At 40.7% G+C, this 24,486-nt stretch overlaps 1 protein-coding gene across 6 annotated transcripts in view; it reads right to left on the bottom strand.

Moving 5' to 3' along the window:
- stab1 (stabilin 1) overlaps window positions 1-24,486 on the bottom strand; it is a 403,938-nt gene that overhangs the window by 343,844 nt on the left and 35,608 nt on the right. For 5 of the 6 annotated variants that reach the window (XR_009651684.1, XM_060910924.1, XM_060910926.1 and 2 more), the window contains exons 7-11: window positions 15,277-15,387; window positions 8,043-8,233; window positions 7,729-7,859; window positions 6,944-7,071; window positions 6,763-6,833 (exon numbers count right to left, since the gene is read on the bottom strand). Coding sequence is in view for 5 of the 6 variants with exons in the window: in XM_060910924.1 (XP_060766907.1) it covers window positions 6,763-6,833; window positions 6,944-7,071; window positions 7,729-7,859; window positions 8,043-8,233; window positions 15,277-15,387 (632 nt within the window). In the remaining variant the exon portion in view is untranslated. The remainder of the gene's footprint in view (window positions 1-6,762; window positions 6,834-6,943; window positions 7,072-7,728; window positions 7,860-8,042; window positions 8,234-15,276; window positions 15,388-24,486) is intronic. The other variant, XM_060910925.1, reaches the window with a different exon arrangement.

The following is a 24,486-nucleotide window of genomic DNA, read 5'->3' as shown; positions in this document are numbered from 1 at the left end:
ACTGCTCCGCCACCGCCAAGGATCTCGGAATCCCGTTACTCACCCTCGAGGTCCCTCTCACCATTCTGACACTCAATGGCACTGGCTTGACCACCATCACTCGCCTCATCACCCCGCTCACCCGAAGGATTTCAGGTAATCACTCTGAAACTATACAACTTCACATCATGAACAACCCTCACGTTCCTGTTATTCTTGGATTACCCTGGTTGATGCAGCACAACACCCACTTAAACTGGACTGACCACACCATCTTAGGCTGGAGTCCTTCCTGCCTGGCCTCCTGCCTGAACTCCACTCTGCCTCCCGCCAAACCATCTTAGCCAGTGAGTTTCCTTATCTTTCTCATGTGCCTCCGGAGTATCTGGACCTCAAGCCTATCTTCAGTAAGACCCGAGCAGTGTCCCTTCCCCCTCATAGGCCTTATGACTGCGGTATCGACCTCCTGCCAGGGACTGCGTCACCCAAGGGACATCTCTACTCTCTTTCCCCTGCCGAGAGACAGGCCATGGAGAAATACGTCAGAGTCTCTGGCAGCTGGGATTATCCACCCTTCCTCCTCCCTGGCAGGGGCAGGATTCTTCTTTGTGGAGAAGAAAGACAAGTCGCTCCGCCTCTGCATTGACTATTGAGGTCTCAACACCATCAGTCAAGAACCGCTACCCACTACCGCTTATGACTACAGCCTTCAAACTACTCCAGGGAGCCAAGGTGTTCACTAAACTGGACTTGCGCAATGCCTATCACCTAGTTAGGATCAGGGAAGGGGACAAGTGGAAGATGGCCTTCAACACCACCACAGGCCACTGAGTACCTCGTAGTCCCTTTCGGCCTGACTAACGCACCCGCAGTATTCCAGGTGTTGGTTAATGATGTCTTGAGGGACTTTCTTAATACCTTTGTCTTTGTTTACCTGGATATCATCTTGATTTTCTCTCGCTCCCTGGAGGAACATCAGGGTCACATTTGGCAGGTTTTTCAACACCTGCTGGAGAATAAGCTGTTCATTAAGGCAGAGAAGAGCGAGTTCCACCAAGGCTCTGTCTCCTTCCTGGGGTTCATCATTTCACCAGCCAAGATCCAGATGGACCCCCTCAAGCTGGAGGCAGTCGTTGACTGGCCCACCCCATCTTCGAGACGAGAGCTCCAGCGCTTCCTGGGGTTCGCCAACTTTTACAGGCATTTCATCCGCAATTTCAGCATGGTGGCCGGACCTCTCTCAGCTCTGACCTCGACCAAGTTCAAGTGGGGGGGAGGAAGCAGAGAAAGGCTTTTCCAGTCTCAAGCACAGGTTTACCACAGCACCCATTCTCACCATACCCGATTCTACCAAGCAGTTGATCGTCGAGGTCGCCGCCTCCGAGTCAGGGGTCGGAGCCATCCTATCCCAGAGGGCCAATGACAACAAGGTTCACCCATGCTCCTTCTCCTGCCGGCTATCCCCAGCTGAACAAAACTACGACACCGGCGACCGTGAACTACTGGCCATGAAACTAGCCTTGGAGTGGAGACACTGGCTCGAGGGGTCTGACCTCCCGTTCCTAGTCTGGACTGACCATAAAAACCTGGAGTATCTCAAGTCTGCCAAATGTCTCAACTCCCATCAAGCCTGTTGGTCTCTTCTCCCGATTCAATTTCATGCTCTCCTACCACCCAGGCTCCAAGAACAGCAAACCCGACGCCCTGTCCAGGATGTTCTCCTCCCACCAAGAGGAGTCCAAGCCACCCGAGACTATCCTTCCTCCACACTGCCTGATGGGAGCCGCTATTCTAGAGGTTGAGATGCTCATGCAGAAGGCCCTGGAGCAGGACCCTGGTGAAGGTAACTCCAACAATATTCCTCATAACCATCTGTTTGTCCCTTGTCATGTGCGAACTCAGGTGCTGCAGTGGGGTCACAGTTCCAAGTTGGCCTGTCATCCAGGAGCCACCCAAACCCTGGCTCTCATCCAGCAGCACTTTTGGTGGCCATCCATCAAGGAGGACATCCAGGAGTTCGTGGCAGCCTGCGACACATGCTCCCAGAACAAGACACCCAATTGACCCCCTGCCAGCCTACTAAGACCCCTTCCTACTCCACATTGACCTTGGTCTCACATCACCCTGGACTTCATCACAGGACTCCCCAATTCAGGTGGCAATACATGCATCCTCACGGTCACTGACTGCTTTTCTAAGACCATCCATTTCATTCCTCTTCCCAAGCTCCCCTCAGCCAAAGAGACTGCAGGACACCACGTTTTCTGTCTGCATGGTCTGCCTACCGACATAGTTTCTGACCGGGGTCCTCGGTTCACTGCACAGTTCTGGAGAGCCTTCTGCAAACTCATCGGGGCCACCTGTAGTCTCTCCTCAGGCTTCCACCCACAGACCAACGGCCAGGCAGAATGGGCCAACCAGGCTTTGGAGGTTGCACTCAGGTGCGTGGCATCCAAGGATGCCAGTTCTTGGAGCAAGTACCTTCCTTGGATCGAATACGCACAACACTCTCCCTTCCTCTGCCATAGGTCTTTCTCCATTCCAGTACTCACTAGGGTACCAACCACCACTGTTGCCCAGCCAGGAGGAGGAGATTGCCATACCATCAGCCCAGGCCTTTATACACCGCTGCAGCAGGATGTGGGCATTGGCCCGGAGAAGACTCATTCACGCCGCACACGCATCCAAGAAGCAGGCCAGCAAACATCGCTCCAAGGCACCCACCTACCGAGTGGGCCAACGAGTTATACTCTCCACGCACCACCTGCCACTTTGGGCCGTCTATTGCAAGCTGGCACCCACCTTGGACCCTTCCTCATCAAGGTAATCAACCCATGTTCTGTTATACTGGCATTACCACTCACCATGCAACGTGTTCACCCTACCTTTCATGTATCACAACTTAAACCTCTGGTTTCTAGTCCTTTGCCATATTGTAGTGCTTCAAAAAGGTTTGCCAAAGTAATCCCAAGCCCATGTTATATTAGGCTTGCACCCTTGCCCTTTATGCACCAAAATTCCTCCAGATTGCTTGACTCTTATATTATGCACCGTAGAGGGTGATGTATCCAAATCCTTTTGCAACTTTCTTTGAAGAACATTGTTAAACATTTCAGTAATTTTCTCATGCATTTGTTGATAAACTAGAGATCCTCAGACTATCTTTTCTACTGAAAGACTAGGCCTTTCCTGGATACTAATTTTGTACCAAATCATGATTACCTGTTGACATCACCTTTTTCAAAGCACATCATTTAATTGTTTTACCTCATTACTAGCCCTAAATTGCCCTTGTCCCAACTTTTTTTGGCGTATGCTGCAGGTCTGAAATACAAGAATGGATGTATATTAACAAATTAAATGACAGAACATGAAATATCTTGGGTTCATACTGTCTACAAAGAAATACAAGTCAAAGTAAATTTAGAAATCACTTTTTTTTTATTTGTATTTTCCCTATCATCCCAACTTTTTCTGATTTAGGGTTGTACTACAATTTCTACTAATTGCCACTATAGGAATTACTGAGGTGGTGTTTTTAGGGGGTGGGATCATGGGATTTTTATTTATTTATTTATTTATTTTACCTCAAAATAGGGTCACTGACTAAAATAAGATTGCCAGAAATATCTAGTGTTATCCAAAAGTATTGGAACAGCAACGCCAATTCTATTGGTTTTTTGCTACATGTTTGAACTTGAGATCAAAAGATGAATATGATGAGAGATTAGAATTTCAGCTTGCATTTCCTGATATCTAGATGTGCAAAACGATTTAGAACATGGAACCTTTGGTGGCAGACAACAACCCCCCCCCCAGGTGAGCAAACGTATAGGAACAGATGGTCTTAAAATAGATTAAAGCAAATAACACTTATTTAGGTGCATAGTCCTTGCTTGCAATAACTGCATCAAGCTCACAAGCCACTGACATCACCAAACTGTTACGTTCTAATTTTGAGACACTTTTCCAGGCTAGTACTAGTGGTCGACCGATAATCGGCCTGGCCGATATATCGGGCCGATATTCTGCATTTTTAGGGTTATCGGTATCGGCCATAATTTCCACCGATATGCCGATAACATGCCTTTTTGCAGCCATTTCGTTCCTAACGCGACTGTCACTGCACGTCCTTTCCTGCACTCACCTCTCTGAGTTCAAGAACACGGTCCCGCCCACCACAACATCTGATTTGTTTGGCACAAGAGATATAGCCAATCAACACGCGCAGCTAAACACTCTGAACTGTTTTAAGGCGCCCGTATCAAGGTAAGGACATGCTGCTTTTGCCGCGATAAGTCACAAACACACAAGTTGCAAAAGCACAACATCATTATATGTTTACATTCTTCATCTACTACTCGTTAAAATTGTCCATTTGCATCTGTGTAGCCAGGCAAACTTAGCTTACGGAAGGAAGCACTTGAATTAGCCTACAACCAACTAGTCTCGCTGAAACTACATGTAACGTAGGCTGCAGTCATTTTTAAATCCCCGTCTGGAAACGCTGTGAATGTGTCAGTAGTTCTACTCGAACAGTAGAATGACAGCCATACAGAGAGGTGGTCAAGGGAAGACGAAGTAAAACGCAGTGTTTGTGTTCTGTAGGCTAGCGCAAGCCTACTGGCTATTTGTTATGGTGATGAGTAAACTTCATGACGTGACTCGTGCTCAACAAGCGCATTGCACTTGTATGTTAGGCAACTTTATAAAGCGCTATTTGAACATTTAAACAAGCCAGGTGTGACTAGTATTTATAATTCTTGCGCAAGTGATTCTCCTCGCTAGCGCTTCTGATTCGGAAAGCGATATACTCTTAAAGGAGCAGCCGCTCCTAATAGGGAATGATAGCCTACTTTACTGAATGTTTGATTTTACTTTTTAAAAAATGCTGCAGGCAGCTCCCTACACTTGGTTTGTTATTTAAAAACTACTTGAAGTTGGTAAGTCTTACTTAGTTCTTAGTGTAAAAGAATCCAGAGTGTATTTTCATTTATTTTCCACTGAAAATGGTGAGCTGTAATATAGTAGGGAGTGATTTATTTTTTTATTGGTGAATATTTTATTTTATTTCTCATTTTATTCTAACTAATGTTTGACTTTATTGTACAAATGCTGCTGGCATCTCCCTGCACAAAATTTCATGTTCAATTTTACAATTAAACATGCATTTCATGGATATGAAGGTCTGTGTCAGTGTGTGCTATGTTTAATTTCATGTGAATTATAAGGTTTACATTTATCGGTTACACATATCGGTTATTGGCATCCCAATTCCATAATAATCGGTATCGGTATCGGCCCTGAAATAAACATATCGGTCGATCCCTAGCTAGTACCACAGCTTCTTTAAGTTGTTTTTTGGTTTGGAGGTTTCTCCCGTCAGTCTCCTCTTCAGGCAGTGAAATGCATGCTCAACTAAGTTACAGTCTAGGGATTGACCTAGTCAGTCTAAAACATTTGATTTATTCCCCTGAAGTCCTTTGTTGTGTTGGCAGTGATTGTGTCATTGTCTTGCTGCATCATGATGTTCCTCTCAATTAGATCAGATACATTTCTCTGTAAATTGACAGAATATTTCTGTAGACTTTTGAATTAATTCTGCTGCTACCATCATGAGTTACATCACTAAAGATTAGTGAGTCCATTCCAGAAGCAGCCATGTCAGTCTATGCCATGTCACTACCTCTACTGTGCTTGACTGAAACTTGTATGTTTTGGATCCTTTATTTCTCTACACTTTGACCTTTCCATCACTTTGGTAGAGGTTAATTTTGGTTCCAAAACTTTTTTGTGGCTCATCTCTGGGTTTGTTTTTTTCCGAAATCCTGCTGATAAGTGGGCTGTATCTTTTGGTATGGCCGCTATATTTCTGTTTTCAAAGTTATCTTTAAATGGTGGCTTGTGATATCTTCACCCAGCCCTGTGGAGGTTGTTGGTGATCTCACAATGATAATGCCATTGATAATGTCATCAACTGCTGTTTTTCTTGGTCAATCTGTTCAATGTCTGGGCGTTAGTACACCAGTGATTTCTTTCTTTTTCAGGATATTCCAAATTATTGTATTGGCTATACCCAAAGTTTTTGCTCTGATCAATTTTCCTTTTCTCAGCTTCAAAATCAGCTCAGCTTTTCTCCCACAGACAGCCCCCTGGTCTACATGTTGGTTTATCCTTTTTAACAACAAATGCACAGGTAAAACTCAGGGCTCAAACCAAGAACAGACATTCAGAGTTATTAATTGTTTAACAATCAATCTAACAGGGCACACATGGGCAACAAGAAACATCTGTCAGTCACGCGTTGCAATCGTTTTTTGATCACTTGAAAGATGGATGGGTTCAAACACGTAAGTTGTTGAACACATCTTGATGTAAATATCAGGAAATGACAGCTGATATTGTGTTCTATCATCTCATATCCATCTTTTGATCTCAAACCCAATTGTTTTTAGTGTACAGCAAAACCTAAATAATTGGCCTTGCTGTTCCAATACTTTCAGATGGGACTGTAGTTACTTTACTTGGAGCCTTAGAACTTACCATTTTAGTTACAAACTAGACCACTTTTGTACAAATTAGAACTGGCCTCTAGTCTTTCAGTATTATTCAGCCTTCTGCAGCTGGCAGTTTTTAGGAGGTCTAGCTAAGTGCCTAAATGACTACATGTAGAAATGGACTGTATATACTGTATCAGTGACACCAACCAGTAAATAAACATCTAAAACCAGAATCCTAAAGAATGAAAATAAAAGCAACTACTGTAAATTTACATTTACTCACTTGTGATGTATCCACTGGGATGAATGCTGTAAATGGCCCATGCTTGCTCAGAATGAGCTTACATCCTCTCTCTATAAAAGCAAAACACTGTTTGATTACATTATCTCTGATTTTAAATATCTGCAATGTGAATAAGTTCTAGAGAGGAGAGACAATCTTCACATAATGTCAGCAGCATTACCAAACAATGCAATACTTCCGGTGAGGTTTCCTGCCTGGCTGCCTTCCTGATCCAGTTCCAAAACACGCTCCATGATATTTCCATAACAGCGCCACCCATCACTGATCTGTCCATGACTGCAGATGCATCTAAAAACAGACTGACAGTAGTCTTACAACTATATATAGAAAAGTCTTCGAGTCTTTGAGGAATGTTAATCCAATTTCCTCAGTCATTGTGTAGTTACCCAGTAGCTCCAGTATATACACTGCCTGGCCAAAAAAGTCACCATTTGGTTGTAAATAAACAAATACTTAAAAGCCTTTGATTGGATAATTACTGCACTGATGTGTTTCAGCTGGCAACAATTCTTTTAACCCTAACTGATGCAGTGAGTAGCTTCTCATTTCTTAAACAACTATTTCAGAGCATTATCACATGCACAGTGCAACAAGAACTCACAGGACTGGGACTAAACAGCTACAGATGCCAATTAAAATTTAGAGGTTTTTTTTTTTTTTTGCAGTTTTAAAATTGGAGGTTATTCCTGAGAGCTCAATTACATGAGACACTGCACTTCTGTCATTTCCATTTAGTGCAAAACATTGAAATTGAGGTTACCCTAAGTATGTTATACACCATAAGTACATTAAGTATAGTCAAGTACATTTTGATACCTCTAAATGAGGTTAGTCACTTCTGTATTAACAAATTGCCTTTTAGTAAACTCTGGTTTCTTCAATACTAAGGATTTGGAGGAATTGGAAATGCCACTGTATTGGATAGAGTAAAGAGATCATGCAGACCTGCCTATTCCATCTTGGCCAGTTTCACATCGTGCACTCCTGTGGCATGTGCTCTCCATACAGGCAGATTTCAGCCTACAGCCAGCACGAGGGTCTGATCCTTCCATCCCACTCTGACATACACATATTGACTGACAAGACAGATATACACAGATTTATCAGAAAACATTGCATTGCGTTGTAACAAAATGTAAACAATTGCACAGTTATTATACATGAAGCTATATGAATGTTATGTGCTGATATAAAGAATTCATTAATATTCTAATATTAATATAATAAAGATTCATTAATATTCATAAATCAGTGCTCACCTGGCCTGGTCCTGTGTGTTCACAAACAGTGGAGTTTGTTGGACAGCCTCCGTTATTTCGAGAACAAGAGTTGATCTGGGTGCAAAATTTGCCATCTCCCTCGAAGCCAGTTTTGCATGTGCACTCAAATTTCCCTTCACCTTTATATGAACAATCTGCATTTATGTTGCAAACATTCTTGCTGCAAACACCTGAAATTTGATGTATGAGGTGCAGTGTCATGAACAATCAGGGCTGTGCCATGGGCCAGTCAAATTTTTTTACAACCCCAATTACAAAAAAAGTTGGGGCACTATGTAAAACATAAAAACAATGTGAAGATTTGCAAATCATGGAAACCCCATATTTCATTGAAAATGCTACAAAGATAACATATCAAATGTTGAAACAGAATTTTTTTTTATTTTTTGAAAAATATATGCTCATTCTGAATTTGATGTCAGCAACATGTTTCGGAAAAGTCGGGACAGGGGCAACAAAAGACTGAAGAAGCTGTGTAATGCTAAAAAAACTAATTTGGTTAATTGGCAATAGGTCTGTAAAATGATTGGGTATAAAATGAGCATCCCAGAGAGACTGAGTCTCTCAGAAGTAAAGATGGGGAGGAGTTCACTGCTCTGTGAAAGACTGTGTGGGCAAATAGTGAAACAATTTAAGAAAAATGTTTCTCAGTGTAAAATTGCAAAGAATTTGGAGATCACATCATCTGTGGTACATAATATCATTAAAAGATTCAGAGAATCTGGAGAAATCTCTGTATGCAAGAGACAAGGCTGAAAACTGACATTGGATGCCTGTGATCTTCAGGCCCTCAGGCAACCCTGCATTAAAAGCAGACATGTCTGGAGTGGAAATCACTGTATGGGCTCAGGAACACTTCAGAAAACCATCATCTGTGAAAACAGTTCATTACTGCATCCACAAATGCAAGTTAAAACCATATATAAACAATATTGAGAAACACCGCCACTTTCTCTGGGCCCGAGCTCTTTTTTTATGATGGACTGAGGCGAAGTGGAAAATTGTCCCGAGGTCTGACAAATCAAAGGTAGAAATTCTTTTTAGAAATCATGGACACCACGTCCTCCAGGCTGAAGAGGAGAGGACCCATCTGGCTTATCAGTGCACAGTTCAAAAGCCAACATCTGTGATGGTATGAGGGTGCATTAGTGCATATGACATGGGTAGCTTGTACATCTGGGAAGGCATCATTAATGCCAAATGATTTATACACGTTTCAGAGCAATATGCTACCATCCAGACAAAATCTTTTTCAGGGAAGGCCTTCCTTCTTTCAGCAAGACAATGCCAAACCACATTCTGCATGTGTTACAACTGCATGGCTCCATAATAAAAGAGTCCAGATGCTAAACTGGCCTGCCTGCAGTTCAGACCTGGCTCTCATTTTAAAACATTTGGCACATTATGAAGCGGAAAATACGACAAAGGAGACCCCGAACTGTTGAGCAGCTGAAATTGTATATCAGGCAAGAATCAGACATTTCTCTTTCAAAACTACAGCAATTGGTCTTTTCAGTTCCCAAACGTTTACAGAGCGTTGTTAAAATTAGAGGTGATGCAACACAGTGGTAAACACGCCACTGTCCCAACTTTTTTGAAACATGTTGTTGACATCAAATTCAAAATAAGCATATATTTTTCAAAAAATAAGAAATTCTCAGTTTCAACATTTGATATTTTGTCTTTGTACTATTTTCAATTAAATATAGGGTTTCCGTGATTTTGCAAATTATCACATTCTGTTTTTATTTACAGTTTACACAGCGTCCCAACTTTTTTAGAATTGGGGTTGTGTTCTGTTAAATTGAGCATTATATTTGAATATAGATTAAGCTAACCACAGAGACATGTTTTCACAAGCTTGTTTTTATTCAGCTTAATTAAGCAATTTTATTTTTCTAATAGTTGGTGACACCCTCCCTTTGCCTTTATAACACCAGCATTTCTGTCAGGTAATGATGCCACCAGTGTCTTGAGAGAGTTCTTGTCCATTTTAGCCCCTCATCCACTGACTGGGTGTGCAATTCATGTAGACTGTGTGGTGCCTATTTTGTGTTTTCACCTGCTGTCTCCAATAATCTATATCTAGATAATTTATATATCAATAAAGTTTTATATAGGCTTGAGGTCTGGTGATTTTGCTGATCAGGATGTCAATGTCCTAGTGTTTCATCATGCTCATCAAAAAAGTTACACTTGTTGATCCAGTTTTATGTTAAGATACAATCAATCCGAGTGTGGAGCCTGTTGACATGTCTTTGGATTACTGGATACAGTAATGATGGTTTTGGACAATAACACATCAGCAATTCAAATGATCAGGATCACATGTAGCTTGGGAACAAATCTACAAACTCAATCGTATGCTGTGAAAAAGTTAAATTATTTTCCCAATGTACTGTAAAATTTCAGACTGACTCAAAGTCCAAAGAAGAGATATTTGTCCACCAAACATGAGGGAATTGACAATGTATTAGAATGGTATGTTTACTTATTGATTTTTGTTTACTGCTTGCTTTTACTCTAAAATGGTCATTTGTAATCTTAATACAGAAGAACGTGGTTATATCAGTCACTGTAATATGATTTGGCAATCATATAAGCTATAAAGTCAAACATATAACAGCATTTTCAGAAAGCACCAGCTATTTTATTCAGTCTCTGGTGGATGAGAGCACAACCAGATTTGCAATACCAGTCAAACGTTTGGACACACCTACTCATTCATAAATTTTTTTTTCCTGTGTTTTGATTATGTTCTATTGTAGCACAATACTAAATACATCAAAACTATGAAATAACATATGGAACATATATGGTATTATGTGGTAAACAAAAGTGTTAGAAACAAAATAGTTTATATTTTAGATTCTTCAAACTATCCAGCGTTTACCTTGATCACGCTTTGCACACTATTGGCATTATTTTAACCAGCTTCATGAGGTAGTCACCTGGAATGCTTTTCAAGTAACAGGTGTGCCTCATCAAAAGTTAATTAGTGCAATTTCTTGCCTTCTTAATGCGTTTGAGATTAAACTGTAAATAATAAAAATACAGTAGTCCTATTTGACAACTGTAGTAATCCATATTATGTCAAAAACCTCTCAACTAAGTAAAGAGAAATGACATCCATCATTACTTTAAGACATGAAGTGTCTTTTAATTAATTTAAAAAAAATGAAAACCATTTAATTAGGTGTGTCCAAAATTTTGATTGGTACTGTATGCCAATAAATGTTTTTTCCTCTTTCCAAATCAATTCTATTACAACTGAGGTTTCCAATTTTCAAATAAACACAGTAGCAACATTTTCAACCAAGGCAAAAGCAAACCACTTTTAAACTGTATATTTCTACATCCACGGGCGATTGCTCTAAGACAACGAGGGAGGCTCAGCCTCCTCTAAAAATGACGAACATCGTGTAGGATGAATTGCGCTAGGCTTATGTTATAGCCGACCTTATAACATTGCTATTTCAGATCCAGAATCATAGTTGTGCTCAACCCACTACAGTGCGAAATCATTCCCTTGTAACTTTCCCCAGTTCGCCTAATGTGTGCGTGAGTTTTTCCCCCTCGTCACAGCGCGATGCAGCGCAGCCTCAGTGGACTTCAATGGCATTTGGGAGCTATGCGCTTTTCAATCTCAAAATCCAAGATAAACTGGTACCAAAATCCAGAATTGTGACACCCAAAGGCAATTTTGAGACAAAGTCGGCAAACAGTCTTATTTTGTCAATTTGGGTGTGCCGAATTCAAATCTGCAATATGCCGAGCTCTATCTGACCTCTGTTGACCTCTAGAGGTCATTGAACTTTGGGCCTGTAAACGTCTCAGCTGAACCCAGTTTCTCAGCTTTCTAAGGAATGAAATGTACTAAAATGATTAATGAAGTTAGCAAATGGCCTTGTTTGTTAAATGTTTTTGTGCTGAATTCATTTTTCATTTGTAAAACGACATATGACCTCTGATAACCTCAAGGTCATTAAACTTGGCCTATAGGCCTATGCATTTAACAGCATTTTTAAACTGACTTTACTCCCCCAAAAAGAATATGAACAGACAAAAAACAAATAGTAAGGAACAAATACAACATTAAATGCCAGTCCATGTACATGTGACTTACTTTTCACAATGAGAATGCCTAGGCGATCACCTTACATAATATTGCATTACATTTAGCGGTTATTGTTTATACAAAGCTAATGAAAAAAGGACAGATTCAGCAGCATACAAAATGTGGGGGCATACAGGGTATACAGGTTAATCAGGGTTAGTATATATGAGAGTTTTTTTCTTTGTTGTTTGTTTTTTGTTTTGTTTTAAACGGGGTAAAGCCTTTACAAAAAACAAACAACAGCTGAGACGTTTACAGGCCCAAAGTTCAATGACCTCTAGAGGTCAACAGAGGTCAGATAGAGCTCGGCATATTGCAGATTTGAATTCGGCACACCCAAATTGACAAAATAAGACTGTTTGCCGACTTTGTCTCAAAAATGCCTTTAACTCCTTAAATAAGCACTTTTTTGAATTTTGGTACCAGTCTAAGACGGTTATTGGACAAATACTGCAAAAACGCCCGCTTACGGACTCCCAGCCTCACATGGGAGGGACATAGCAGTTTCCGCGAGGAGACTGGTGATTGGTGAAAGCGGCCGGATATTTTCTTTGATTGACAGCTCGTTTCAACTATGGACCCTTTTCACGTGACATCACGATAAACGCGGCCGCCATTTTGGACGTGTACTACCAGTAGTTTACCACAGCCAACATTGAGGAACGGCAGCAAAGAAAGTTTTTACTTTCAGCAAGACTTCCATCATGCCACTATATTGTTGTGCACCTGGATGTAGTAACCATCAACAAACAAGGCAAGGGTTATCATTTTATCGGATCCTGGTAGATGCTGACCGACGGAGAAGATGGATAGCGGCATACCAACGCTTGTGTAGTGACCACTTTGTTGGAGGTAAGACGAATAAAATTAGCCAGAAAAGGCATTACATTGCTGTTAACATTCTGTGGCGGCGAGTGTGTAACCAAATAGGTTAAAATAACCCATTGTAACCTCTTTGTTCTTCTGTAGTAGCTATTGTTGACTAGCTAATGTCAACAAGTAGCTGGTATGTTACTGTAGCAATGTTTACGTTCAGTCATTTGGATGACTGTTAAAACCTTTCAGTCTCAAGTTTTTCCTTTACTGTATTTACTAGTTTACTGTAATTATGATCTGGCAGCTATTTACACCGGATCCAGTATAAATAGCTGCCGGAGCCAACGTCCGAGGTTCCGGAGCGCGCTCCGGCTTGCTCCCGGAGTGCTCCAGCCGAGGTTCCCCTCAAATTAAGCAGCGCGCGCCGGCTTGCTCCCGGAGTGCTCCGGCCGAGGTTCCGGAGCACACTCCGGCCGAAGTTCCCCTCAAATTAAGCAGCGCACTCCGGCTTGCTCCGTGACCTCGGCCGGAGCACTCCTGGAGCAAGCCGGCGCGCGCTGCTTAATTTGAGGGGAACCTCGGCCAGAGCACTCCTGGAGCAAGCTGGAGCGCGCTCCGGAACCTCGGCCGGAGCACTCCTGGAGCAAGCCGGAGCGCGCTCTGGAACCTCAGACGTTGGCGTGTATGTGTATGGCGATGGGTTTTTAACGACATAGGTATACAGATCATGTGGGCCGAAGTCAGGTAAAGACGAGGGCTTTGTGTACTTCCGTACGTCAGTGAACAATCCTGGTGGAAGCAGGTAAACGTCGTTCTCTAAGCCTGCTAACCTCAATTTTTGCAAATATCTCTCCCTCTGCTCGCCCTGTAAATGCCCTACGTCGCTGGATAGTGAAGGTATTTTCTGCATCTCGCTCCTTTTTCTTTTATGTTCTCCGTTTGTCGCCTTCCTCGCATTCAAACCGATTCGAGCCGAAGTCCGCTACATGTCCAAAATGGTGGTCGCGTTTACGAAGGTCACGTGACTGAAAAGGGTCTATAGACAGGCAGCGGTGAATTTCAGTTCAGTCCCATGCGGATTCGCAAGTGCTGTGGTGTATTGTAAGAGATCAGCTTACATTTCGATTTCATTCATTACATACGGTTTCTACCAGCTTTTTTAGTTTGTATATATTTTCATTGTAAATAAAGTGTAAATATAGTGTTGTCAAGTTTGCTATCTTAGTTCCAGAAATTTCGTTTATTTGAGTGACTGAACTTGAACTTGAGGGGGCTAGTCAGCTAGCAAGAAAGCTGCGCACGGATGCCAAGCATTGCTGATTTAATTTTGGCGAAGCCATTTGCCAGTCTTCCTTTCGAGGAAAAAATTAAAATTAAAGAGCAGGGTAGACCAACGCCTCAAATTGACTTGGTGAAAAAGGTAGGGAATAATACTCGTTCCTTTCAGCTCTCCTGGTACGAGAAAGTGAATTGGCTAACAGCAAGTGACCCACATCAACAACAGTAAACAGGCTACTTTAGTAATATGTCATGGATGGACCAAAAATATAGAATCTATTTAAAATGTTTATGCTGAGTATATTATATTGGAATATATATATTTTTCTGGATATGAATTAAACACAGCTACAATTTGGAAAACATTTTTAAACAAAAACACAGCCGAGAACATTTCACACTACAGACCTGGATTAAAAGTGAAGGGTTATCAAAATTGTCAGTAAAACTTTTCTCACTCAAAATAAGTAAAATATAGGGAAAGTGTCATTGAATGAAATGTGTGGCACCCAGCTCTACTGCTAAGGTTCCTGACAAAGAGCTGCTTTCAATAATGATCAATTTTTAAACAACATGCCACAATTTTAAAATATAAAATGTTAAAATATACCCCTCCCCCCCAACACCACCATCATGTATATTGGACAGTAGGCTAATGGGCCAAAAGAACCTGTTATTTTACAGTTTGTGACCCTGCCAACAATCAGCCAGGTCAGAGACAAGACTATGGGCAAAATTGATGTTTTTTCTTTTAAAATCTGGAAATATCGTAACCGACCAGCCTCCCCTGTTTGAAAGACTACCAGCCGCCACTGTCTACATCTACTGTGTCCAAAACAATCACCACACTGTTAGGTTTTAGTGTTGTGTAGTAAAATGAATTTAATACAACTACTGTACAGTATATAATAAAAATGTATGAAAGTTGGCTCATTTTCACCTGTTCTTGCACAGGTCATGCAATATGTAATCTGAAATGTCGATCATGGTCAAAGAACATACCTACACAAGTGTGTCCCTTCTTTGCAAAGGATGGAAGGCATTCACAGTGAGCACTCGAACCCTCTCCTTTACAGTATGAGTAGGGACTACAGTCTGAACAGGAAGATGTAACTGCATAAAGAGAGTGACCGTGGATAAGATTATTTATTCATATATTCATCTTTCATAACCACTTTATCCTTGTCAAGGTCTAGACCAATGTATGATGACAATCATTTTCAGCTAAACTGGTTATAATATTTTCTGGAATACAGGACATGTATTTCCCCCGTAACAGGTTCTATGATTTACATCATAATATGACATACATTATAATTTTTTGCATTACTTGCTATACGCTCAAAGTTGATCACAGATTTTTAGCGTTTATCTTGTTTGTTTGCCTTCTGTTTGCCTTTGTTTTGCTTCCTGTTTTACTTCCTGTTTTCCTGGTGCTCCAGCTCCAACCTAAACATCTCATCTCATCTCATTATCTCTAGCCGCTTTATCCTTCTACAGGGTCGCAGGCAAGCTGGAGCCTATCCCAGCTGACTACGGGCGAAAGGCGGGGTACACCCTGGACAAGTCGCCAGGTCATCACAGGGCTGACACATAGACACAGACAACCATTCACACTCACATTCACACCTACGGTCAATTTAGAGTCACCAGTTAACCTAACCTGCATGTCTTTGGACTGTGGGGGAAACCGGAGCACCCGGAGGAAACCCACGCGGACACGGGGAGAACATGCAAACTCCACACAGAAAGGCCCTCGCCGGCCCCGGGGCTCGAACCCAGGACCTTCTTGCTGTGAGGCGACAGCGCTAACCACTACACCACCGTGCCGCCCAACCTAAACATGCCACTGATCATTGTCAGTTGCATAATTATTGCCCCCTTTTGAGCTTTTGCACATTTTGTACTGTTGCAAGCTGAAACTAGACTTGATGACCATTTGTGTCTTACAGTTCTACAAGGTTAATATAAATCTGTTGTACTGTAAAGGTACATTTACATGAAGCTTATATACCAATCAGCCATAACATTAAAACCACCTGCCTAATATTGTGTAGGTTCATATTGTGCTGCCAAAACAGCTCTGAGCCACTGAGGCATGGACTCCACAAGATGGTGTGCTGCGGTATCTGGCACCAAGATGTTAGCAGCAGATCTGTTAAGTCCTGTACGGTAAATTGCAAGGTGGGTCCTCCATGGATCAGGCTTGTTTGTCCAGCACATTCCACAGCTGCTCAATCGGATTGAGATCTGGGGAATTTGGAGGCCAAGTCAACACCTTCAACTCTGTCATGTTCCTCAAATTATTCCTGAACAATTTTTGCATGATGTATTATCCTGCTGAAAGAAGCCACTGCCATTAGGGAATACCCTAATGGCAGTGGCTTCTTTCAGCAGGATAATACATCATGCAAAAATTGTTCAGGAATAATTTTAATGGTATTGTAGGTACACACAGTCCCTTTTTAAGAAACTACAACTCCCATCACCAGCTTCCGCAGTGACCTGCGTCATGCGGGGGTGGGATCACCAACGTCACATCCTCCATGAAAGCATAAGAAACCCAGAAACTCCTAGCTCCTCCTCTTTCCGTCCTGGGACCAGCGGTCTACGGACACAAAGAGGCTCGCTCTACCCGAGCAAACCCAAAAAGACCTCTTTCTTGCAAGATCCATGATTTAGCGCGATTTCTTTCTTACCCTTGGCCAAGGTAGACTCCAGAGTCGCGCGATTTTTAAACTCAGCTTGAGTTACAACCGGTTTTACTCATATTCGAAATGACGTCACGACTGCCGCCCAAGCAGTTTTATTTCAAAGTTAAGAGAGCGGCTGGACCCTTTTTTAACTGAAGCTCTGTGCACATTGTTCTACAAAGATTTTCTTCCCACAAGCTACGAAGCGTTGGACCGAGAATTCTTTGTTTCTACAGAAGTCTCTACGGGCTCCTGTGAACTCTGCCTCTCCAAGCATTTCCCTGTGTTTCACGGAGATCTCCACAACGGTGAAAACTCCAAAGTCTCGGAACATCTCTTCATAATCCTGCTAAAGGCAAGATATTGAGTAGACTTGGCATTTGAGCAAATACCTAGTCTTAGGAATTAGCTTTTATTGAAGTAGTGTGAATTTACCTCAGGAATGGTTTGTTACACTGTAAACACGCAGCATGTTGAATTGATTATTGTTTTGTTTTAATCTCTCAGTTGTTTTAATAGATAGGCTGTGCATGCTTCTCTTTATTCCTGACTAACACTTTAATTTCCTTATCACACATTTTGACCTTATCAAGGTTTCAGTGGATTCAGTACCGTTATAAGCTAGTGAAATCAGCCTACGGCTAATTTGTCCCATTAGCATCCAAAGCTAAGTGTATTGTCTTAGAAACACGTGGCGGTCCTCCCCCACTCACAAACACACCTTAGCTAGCATCCCTTTGTCTTAGCTTACCACTGTTTCCTTTATATCTACCTTTATATCTATATCTACCACTGTTTCCTTTATATTTAAAGGTCTCTTCTTCGCATAGCTCTGCTCCTCCTACTCAAGTGAGTAGGACGCTTCTTTGCTTTGCTCCTGCTTTCTTGATCTTTATTTCTATACTTTACTTTCTCATTGAATTTCCACTATTTTTTTTCTCATTTTATTTTTCATCTTTATAAGCTTTTAATTTAATTTTAATTTAATTTCCACTTTTTTTTCTTCATCTTTATAATATAAGTTAGTTTTTAATACAAAATGCCAAGAAGCAAAAAATCCTGCAGAAAATGCATGGAACTAGAACAGAGGATTTCTATTCTGGAATCAAAGATTAATGCTCTGCCAAAGACGGACGAATTAAAAGCGATATCTCAGGAAAGGAGTACAGAAACAGTGGCTGAGAATGCAGAGATTGCACTCTGACAGACCGAGGACATTGTGGATGAATTCACCAATCAAGCTGGGCAAAATGTGAGTACAGAAAACTGGCAAATGATGGGTGGTAAGCCCAAAAATAAAAACAGAAGAGTGATTACTTCAACACCAGCTCGTTCTACAAATTACAATAGGATCTACAATCCTATGGAAAATCCACAGCCCATAAGGATTCAGAACAAATTTGAATGCCTCAGGGATGTGGAAGAGGATTTTTCAAGTGGACAAACACATAGTAAAAAGAGATCGCACCAAGATCGAAGAGCTGTGAGAAGAGGCAAAAAGCAGCTCGTAACACCACCTGATCCCACAACCCTTGTTCTTGGTGATTCCACTGTAAGACAATTAAAAGGTTATGGGATGATTATTTGTTGTCTTCCAAATGCATCCATCTCTGACACCAAAGACAGCATTTTGAAGCTCATGTCCGAGCATAAAACTATTAAACGTATTGTTGTGCATGTGGGAGCAAATGATGTTTTCAGAGAACAGCTGTTTGTCCAAGATGATTTCAGAAAACTTTTTTTCTGAGCTCTATAAGACTGGAATTCAATCTTTTATCAGTGGCCCACTCCCAGCAAGAGGAAGTTTTGCTTTTTCTCGACTCTTCAGTCTTAACACCTGGCTTGGAAAAACTTGTTCTTCATTTGGTATGAACTTCATAGACAATTTTAACCTTTTCTGGAATCGCAGAGAATTTTACAAGCCAAATAGCACTGAACTCAGCTGGATTGGAGCCAAAGTCTTAGTAGACCATTACAAACTTGCAATCTTTTCTCAGCCAGCACTGAGGAAAACAGTTGATAAGATGTCGCAGACTGACATAGTTACAAAGCCTAAACAATCATCTTTGCAAGTCGTCATCAAGGACACACAAACATCTGACTTGCAAGACTCCCAACATTCAAGGACAGACGACTCCACTTCCCCTCGGATGGATTTCCCAAATAGCATGAAAAAATTGCTCCCAATGGCTACACTCTCTTTTTCCAGCCCAAATCTGTCGCGACCAGCAGTGTACCCAGTTCGCCCAGGACTTTCAGCTGGCTACAAATCTTTTTCACCATCCAAAAGATACATGTCATCTCCAATCCTTTCACCCTCAAACCAAATGGAACATTTAGAAAGTCTTGTTTGATGTACTCTGGGTCCCTGCAAATGGGTGTAGTGTTGAAAACCAGCTGGGACCCAATGTGCCTATGCCACTCTCTATTCCTGTGTTGATAAGAAACAGAAAACATAGAGCACATTTAACCCTGGGGGTGAACCAATCTAATCTCCTTCCTGTTTTAAAACAACATCAGAGTGCAAAAGCAGATACTACTTCTAGACTTTCTGTAAAGCTAGCTCTTCTGAATGTTAGATCACTTTTAAACAAGTCATTTTTAATTAATGATTTTATTTGCAAACACAATCTTGATTTTTTGCTTCTAACTGAAACCTGGCTGGATCAAGCAAATAGTGCTACCACCCTTATTGAAGTAGCTCCCCCAAATTTTAATTTTTTGAATGTTACCCGACAAGGGAAAGGTGGAGGGATCGCAAATATCTTCAAAGTCTCTTTTCAATGTAAACAATCCTCACTTGGTGATTTTACGTCCTTTGAACACTTATGTGCACTTGTTACATGCTCTCCTAACATATTATTATTAACTATTTATAGGCCTCCGAGACATTCAGCCAAAGTCTTTCTTGAAGAGTTTGGTGAACTGTTATCAGTCATTTGCTTAGAGTTTGATTGTCTTATTATATCTAGGGATTTTAACTTGCATGTAGATAATACTGATAACATTTATGCCAAAGAACTACTTGCAATTATTGACAACTTCAACCTAGTACAACATGTACAGGGGCCGACCCACTCTCGTGGTCATACTCTTGACCTCGTCATCACAAAGGGTCTTACTGTTTCTAATACTGTTGTTGACCTGGCCTTATCTGATCATTTCTGTGTTTTCTTTGAAGTTTCTATGTCTCCTCACATTCAGAATAGCTCAACGACTATAGGTAGGAGAGTCATAAAAGACAACACATGTACTCTCTTTGAGCAAGCTCTCTCTCAGAACTCAACCAAAATGTCAGACTCTGTAGATGATTTACTGGAACTTTTTAATTTAAATATGACCCAAATTATGGATGATATTGCTCCATTCAAAATCAAAAGAGTCAATGATAAGCAGAAAGCACCATGGAAGTAGTACCTGGCTGTTAAACTGCTAAAGAGAGAATGTAGAAAGACTGAAAGAAAATGGCGCAAATCTAAACTTCACATTCATTATCAAATCCATAAAGAGATGCTTTGTAATTATAATTATGAAATTCATAAAGCAAGACAGTCTTTCTTCTCCAACATCATCAGCAGGAATATGAACAATGCCCGTGTGCTATTTTCAACAGTAGAGAAGCTAACTAATCCCCCACCACAATTAGCACCTGAACTTCTCTCAGTTAATAAATGCAATGAGTTTGCTTCCTTTTTCAAAGGTAAAATTGATAAAATACGGCAGAATATTCCTCATAATATATCTCAGTTGCAAAAAATTGAAAAACTCCAATCACCAATGACACAGATAGATAACTTCAACACAATGTCAGAATTTTGTTTAATTGATTATGAGACTCTTGAAAAAACTGTACAAAATCTCAGTTCCTCAACATCTGAATTGGACATTCTGCCCACCAACTTTTTTAAGTCTGTTCTTCATCTTATAATTACAGATGTGCTTCAAATTATAAATACATCCCTGGAGACTGGCGTTGTTCCTGTGTCCCTAAAAAAAGCTGTTGTAAAGCCCCTTCTTAAAAAAATAATCTGGATCCTTCAGTATTAAATAACTACAGGCCAATATCAAATTTACCATTCATTGGGAAAATCCTTGAAAAAATTGTCTTCAATCAATTAACTGCCTTCTTGATAGCAAACAGCCGTTTTGATAATTTTCAGTCAGGATTTCGTGCCAATCATAGCACTGAAACAGCGCTGATTAAAGTTATAAATGACATACGTCTTAATACTGATGCAGGCAAAACATCGGTCCTGGTATTACTGGACCTCAGTGCAGCTTTTGATACTGTTGATCACAACATACTGCTATATCGACTTGAACACTGGGTTGGATTGACTGGTAAAGTTATCAATTGGTTAAATTCATACTTAAAAGATAGAAGCTTCTCTGTTACCCTGGGAAACTGTTCCTCAACGTCAATGTCCTTGACCTGTGGTGTCCCCCAGGGGTCGATTCTTGGACCATTACTTTTCAACCTTTATATGCTCCCACTTGGGCAAATTATCAATAAAAATTCAATTTTGTATCACTGCTATGCAGATGACACCCAAATTTATTTTGCTCTATCACCTAATGATTATGCCCCCCTTGAATGTCTCTACCAGTGTATCGATCAAATCAATAGCTGGATGTCACAAAATTTTCTTCAGCTGAACACAGATAAAACAGAAGTAATTCTATTTGGAAAAAAAGATGAAAGACTCAAGATTACCACTATTCTTGACACAAAAGGGATTAAAACTAAAGAAATGGTTAAAAATCTTGGTGTTTTCATTGACAGCGAGCTAAACTTTGACAGTCACATGAAAGCAATCACTAAAACGGCATTTTATCACCTAAAAAACATTTCCAAACTAAGAGGACTTATGTCAAAAAATGATCTGGAAAAACTAATACATGCCTTCATCTTTAGTAGGGTTGATTACTGCAATGGCCTTTTCACAGGCCTGCCAAAAAAGACCATCAAACGACTTCAGCTGGTTCAAAATGCAGCGGCTAGGGTTCTCACACGAACAAAAAGAACAGAGCACATTACTCCAATTCTAAGGTCCCTTCACTGGCTTCCAGTAAGCTACAGAATTTACTTTAAAGTATTGCTGCTGGTATACAAATCTCTAAATGGTACAGGGCCCAATTACCTCTCTGATATGTTGCAGCGGCCTAACCCAATCAGATCTACCAGATCAAAACAGAAAAATTTACTATTAAAACCAGTTGTTAAAACAAAGTATGGTGAAGCAGCTTTTAGCTACTATGCAGTACAGCTATGGAACCAACTGCCAGAGGACATTAAAAATGCTCCTGCTGTTGGCAGTTTCAAATCTAGGTTAAAGACCAAGCTGTTTTCAGATGCTTTCTGTTAAATAATTAATATTGTCTTCTTTTTTTTATAATCTTTACTTTCTCTGCATGTTTTAAATGTACTTTAATTTTAACTTTATTCTATTTTATTCTTTATTCTATTCTGCTGGTTTCTTTTTTTTTCTCCTCCTATTTCTACTTCATTTTATTATTTTATTTCTACTATTGTTTAATTCTTATTTTCTTTTAATTCTTTTAATTCTTTTAATTAATTGTTTTAGAATAAAAATAAAATTATTTTATGTAATTTTATTTCTCTATTGTTTACTGTTTTTGTTTTTACTTCTGTAAAGCACATTGAACTGCCATTGTGTATGAAATGTGCTATATAAATAAACTTGCCTTGCCTTAGCTTAGCCACACGAGGTTAATCTAGGCCTACACGAACACGTGGTCACCAGGCCTGACACACACACAAACACGTGGTCACAGGCCTCACCTGGCCTCACAAATACACCTCAGTTAGCATCCCAAGATAGCTTCTTTCTTTTGCTAGGCCATAGGCCTTACCACGTGGTCAACTCCTCCCCCACAAACACACGTGGAGTTAGCTACCAGAGCTAATCCTTTTTGTAGGCCACAAGGCCTCTCTCGATCTCCCCACACACAAACACACCTTAGCTAGCATTCCTTTGTCTTAGCTAAACACAAGGCTAATCTAGGCCTCCACATGTGGCCACGTCTCACAAACCCACCTTAGCTAGCTTCCCTTTGTTTTAGCTTAGCCACACAAGGCTAATTCCTTTGTTCTCCTCAAATCCCACGTGGTGATCCCTACACCACATGGACACACACGAACATACCTAGCTAGCATCCCACGCTAGCCTTCTGCTCAGGCTATAAGGCCTTTCACTCACACACATTTCACTGTTTGTATATATTTCAAGTGCCATTATCCATTTTTATCTTTGTTATAATAAATTCATTTATTATTGAAACTGTGTGTTTATTTGTGTTCCAATATCTTTGAAGTCCCCAATCTCCAAAGAATTCTAAAAGATGCATATGATTTATGTAATATGGTAAGTGATCATAATAATTTGGAATATACCATAATTTAGCTGTTTGGTAATTTATTATTAAGCACCAAAATTAATGGTATTAATTAATGAGACTGATTAATGAGACTGATTCCATGAGTGAATTAATGATATGAGACTGATTCAATGAGAATGATTCAATGGTATGATTCAAATGAGACTGATTCAAATTTAATTATTAACCTTCAGATTTAATGAGATTGATCACTCAATTACCCAAATGCACCCACAGTATTCCATTGCCATGAAGGGGTTGCAGTATGTTGCAGAACATTGCCCAGTGCATCACACTGCCTCCACCAACTTGTCGTTTTTTTTCTATAGTGCATCCTGGTGCCTTCTCATCCCCAGGTAAGTGATGCACATGCACCCAGCTGTCTTCATGATGTAAAACAAACAAAACACGTGATTCATCAGATCAGACCACCTTCTTCCATTGCTCCATGGACCAGTTCTGATACTCACATGCCTATTGTAGGTGCTTTTGGCAGTGAGCAGGGATCAGCATGGGCACTCTGACCAGTGTGCAACTACACAGCATGCAGCGATTGCACTGTGTGTTCTGACACCTTTCTATCATAGCCAGCATTAACTTTTTCAACTACGGTATTTGTGTTACAGTAGCTCTTCTATGGGATCATATCAGATCAGGTGGGCTAGCCTTTACTCCCCACACGCATCAGTGAGCCTTGGGTAACCATGACCCTGTCACCGGTTCATTGTCTATCCTTCCTTTGACCATTTTTGGTAGGTATTAACCACTGCATACTGACAACACCAGTTTTGGAGATGCTCAGATCCAGTCATCTAACCATCAAAATCTGGCCCTTGTCAAAGTCGGTCAGATACTTACCAGTATGCTTGCCCATTTTTTTTCATGTTTCCAACACACTGACTTCAAGAACTGATTATTCACTTGCTGCCTAATATATCCCACCCCTTGAAGGTGCGATTATAAAAAGATAATCAATGTTATTCCAATCACCTATCAGTGGTTTTAATGTTATGGCTGATTTGTGTGCTTTGTCATGTTATTGATCTCATTATTGCTGATTCCTGTTGTTTAAACCATTAATCAAATGTAATATACTGGACAGTATATGAATTCTGCACAG

Source organism: Neoarius graeffei, chromosome 26 (assembly GCF_027579695.1).
Source record: "Neoarius graeffei isolate fNeoGra1 chromosome 26, fNeoGra1.pri, whole genome shotgun sequence".
Lineage (NCBI taxonomy): Eukaryota > Metazoa > Chordata > Actinopteri > Siluriformes > Ariidae > Neoarius > Neoarius graeffei.
Note: the sequence above shows the minus strand (reverse complement) of the source record. Positions and strands in the feature narration are given on the sequence as shown.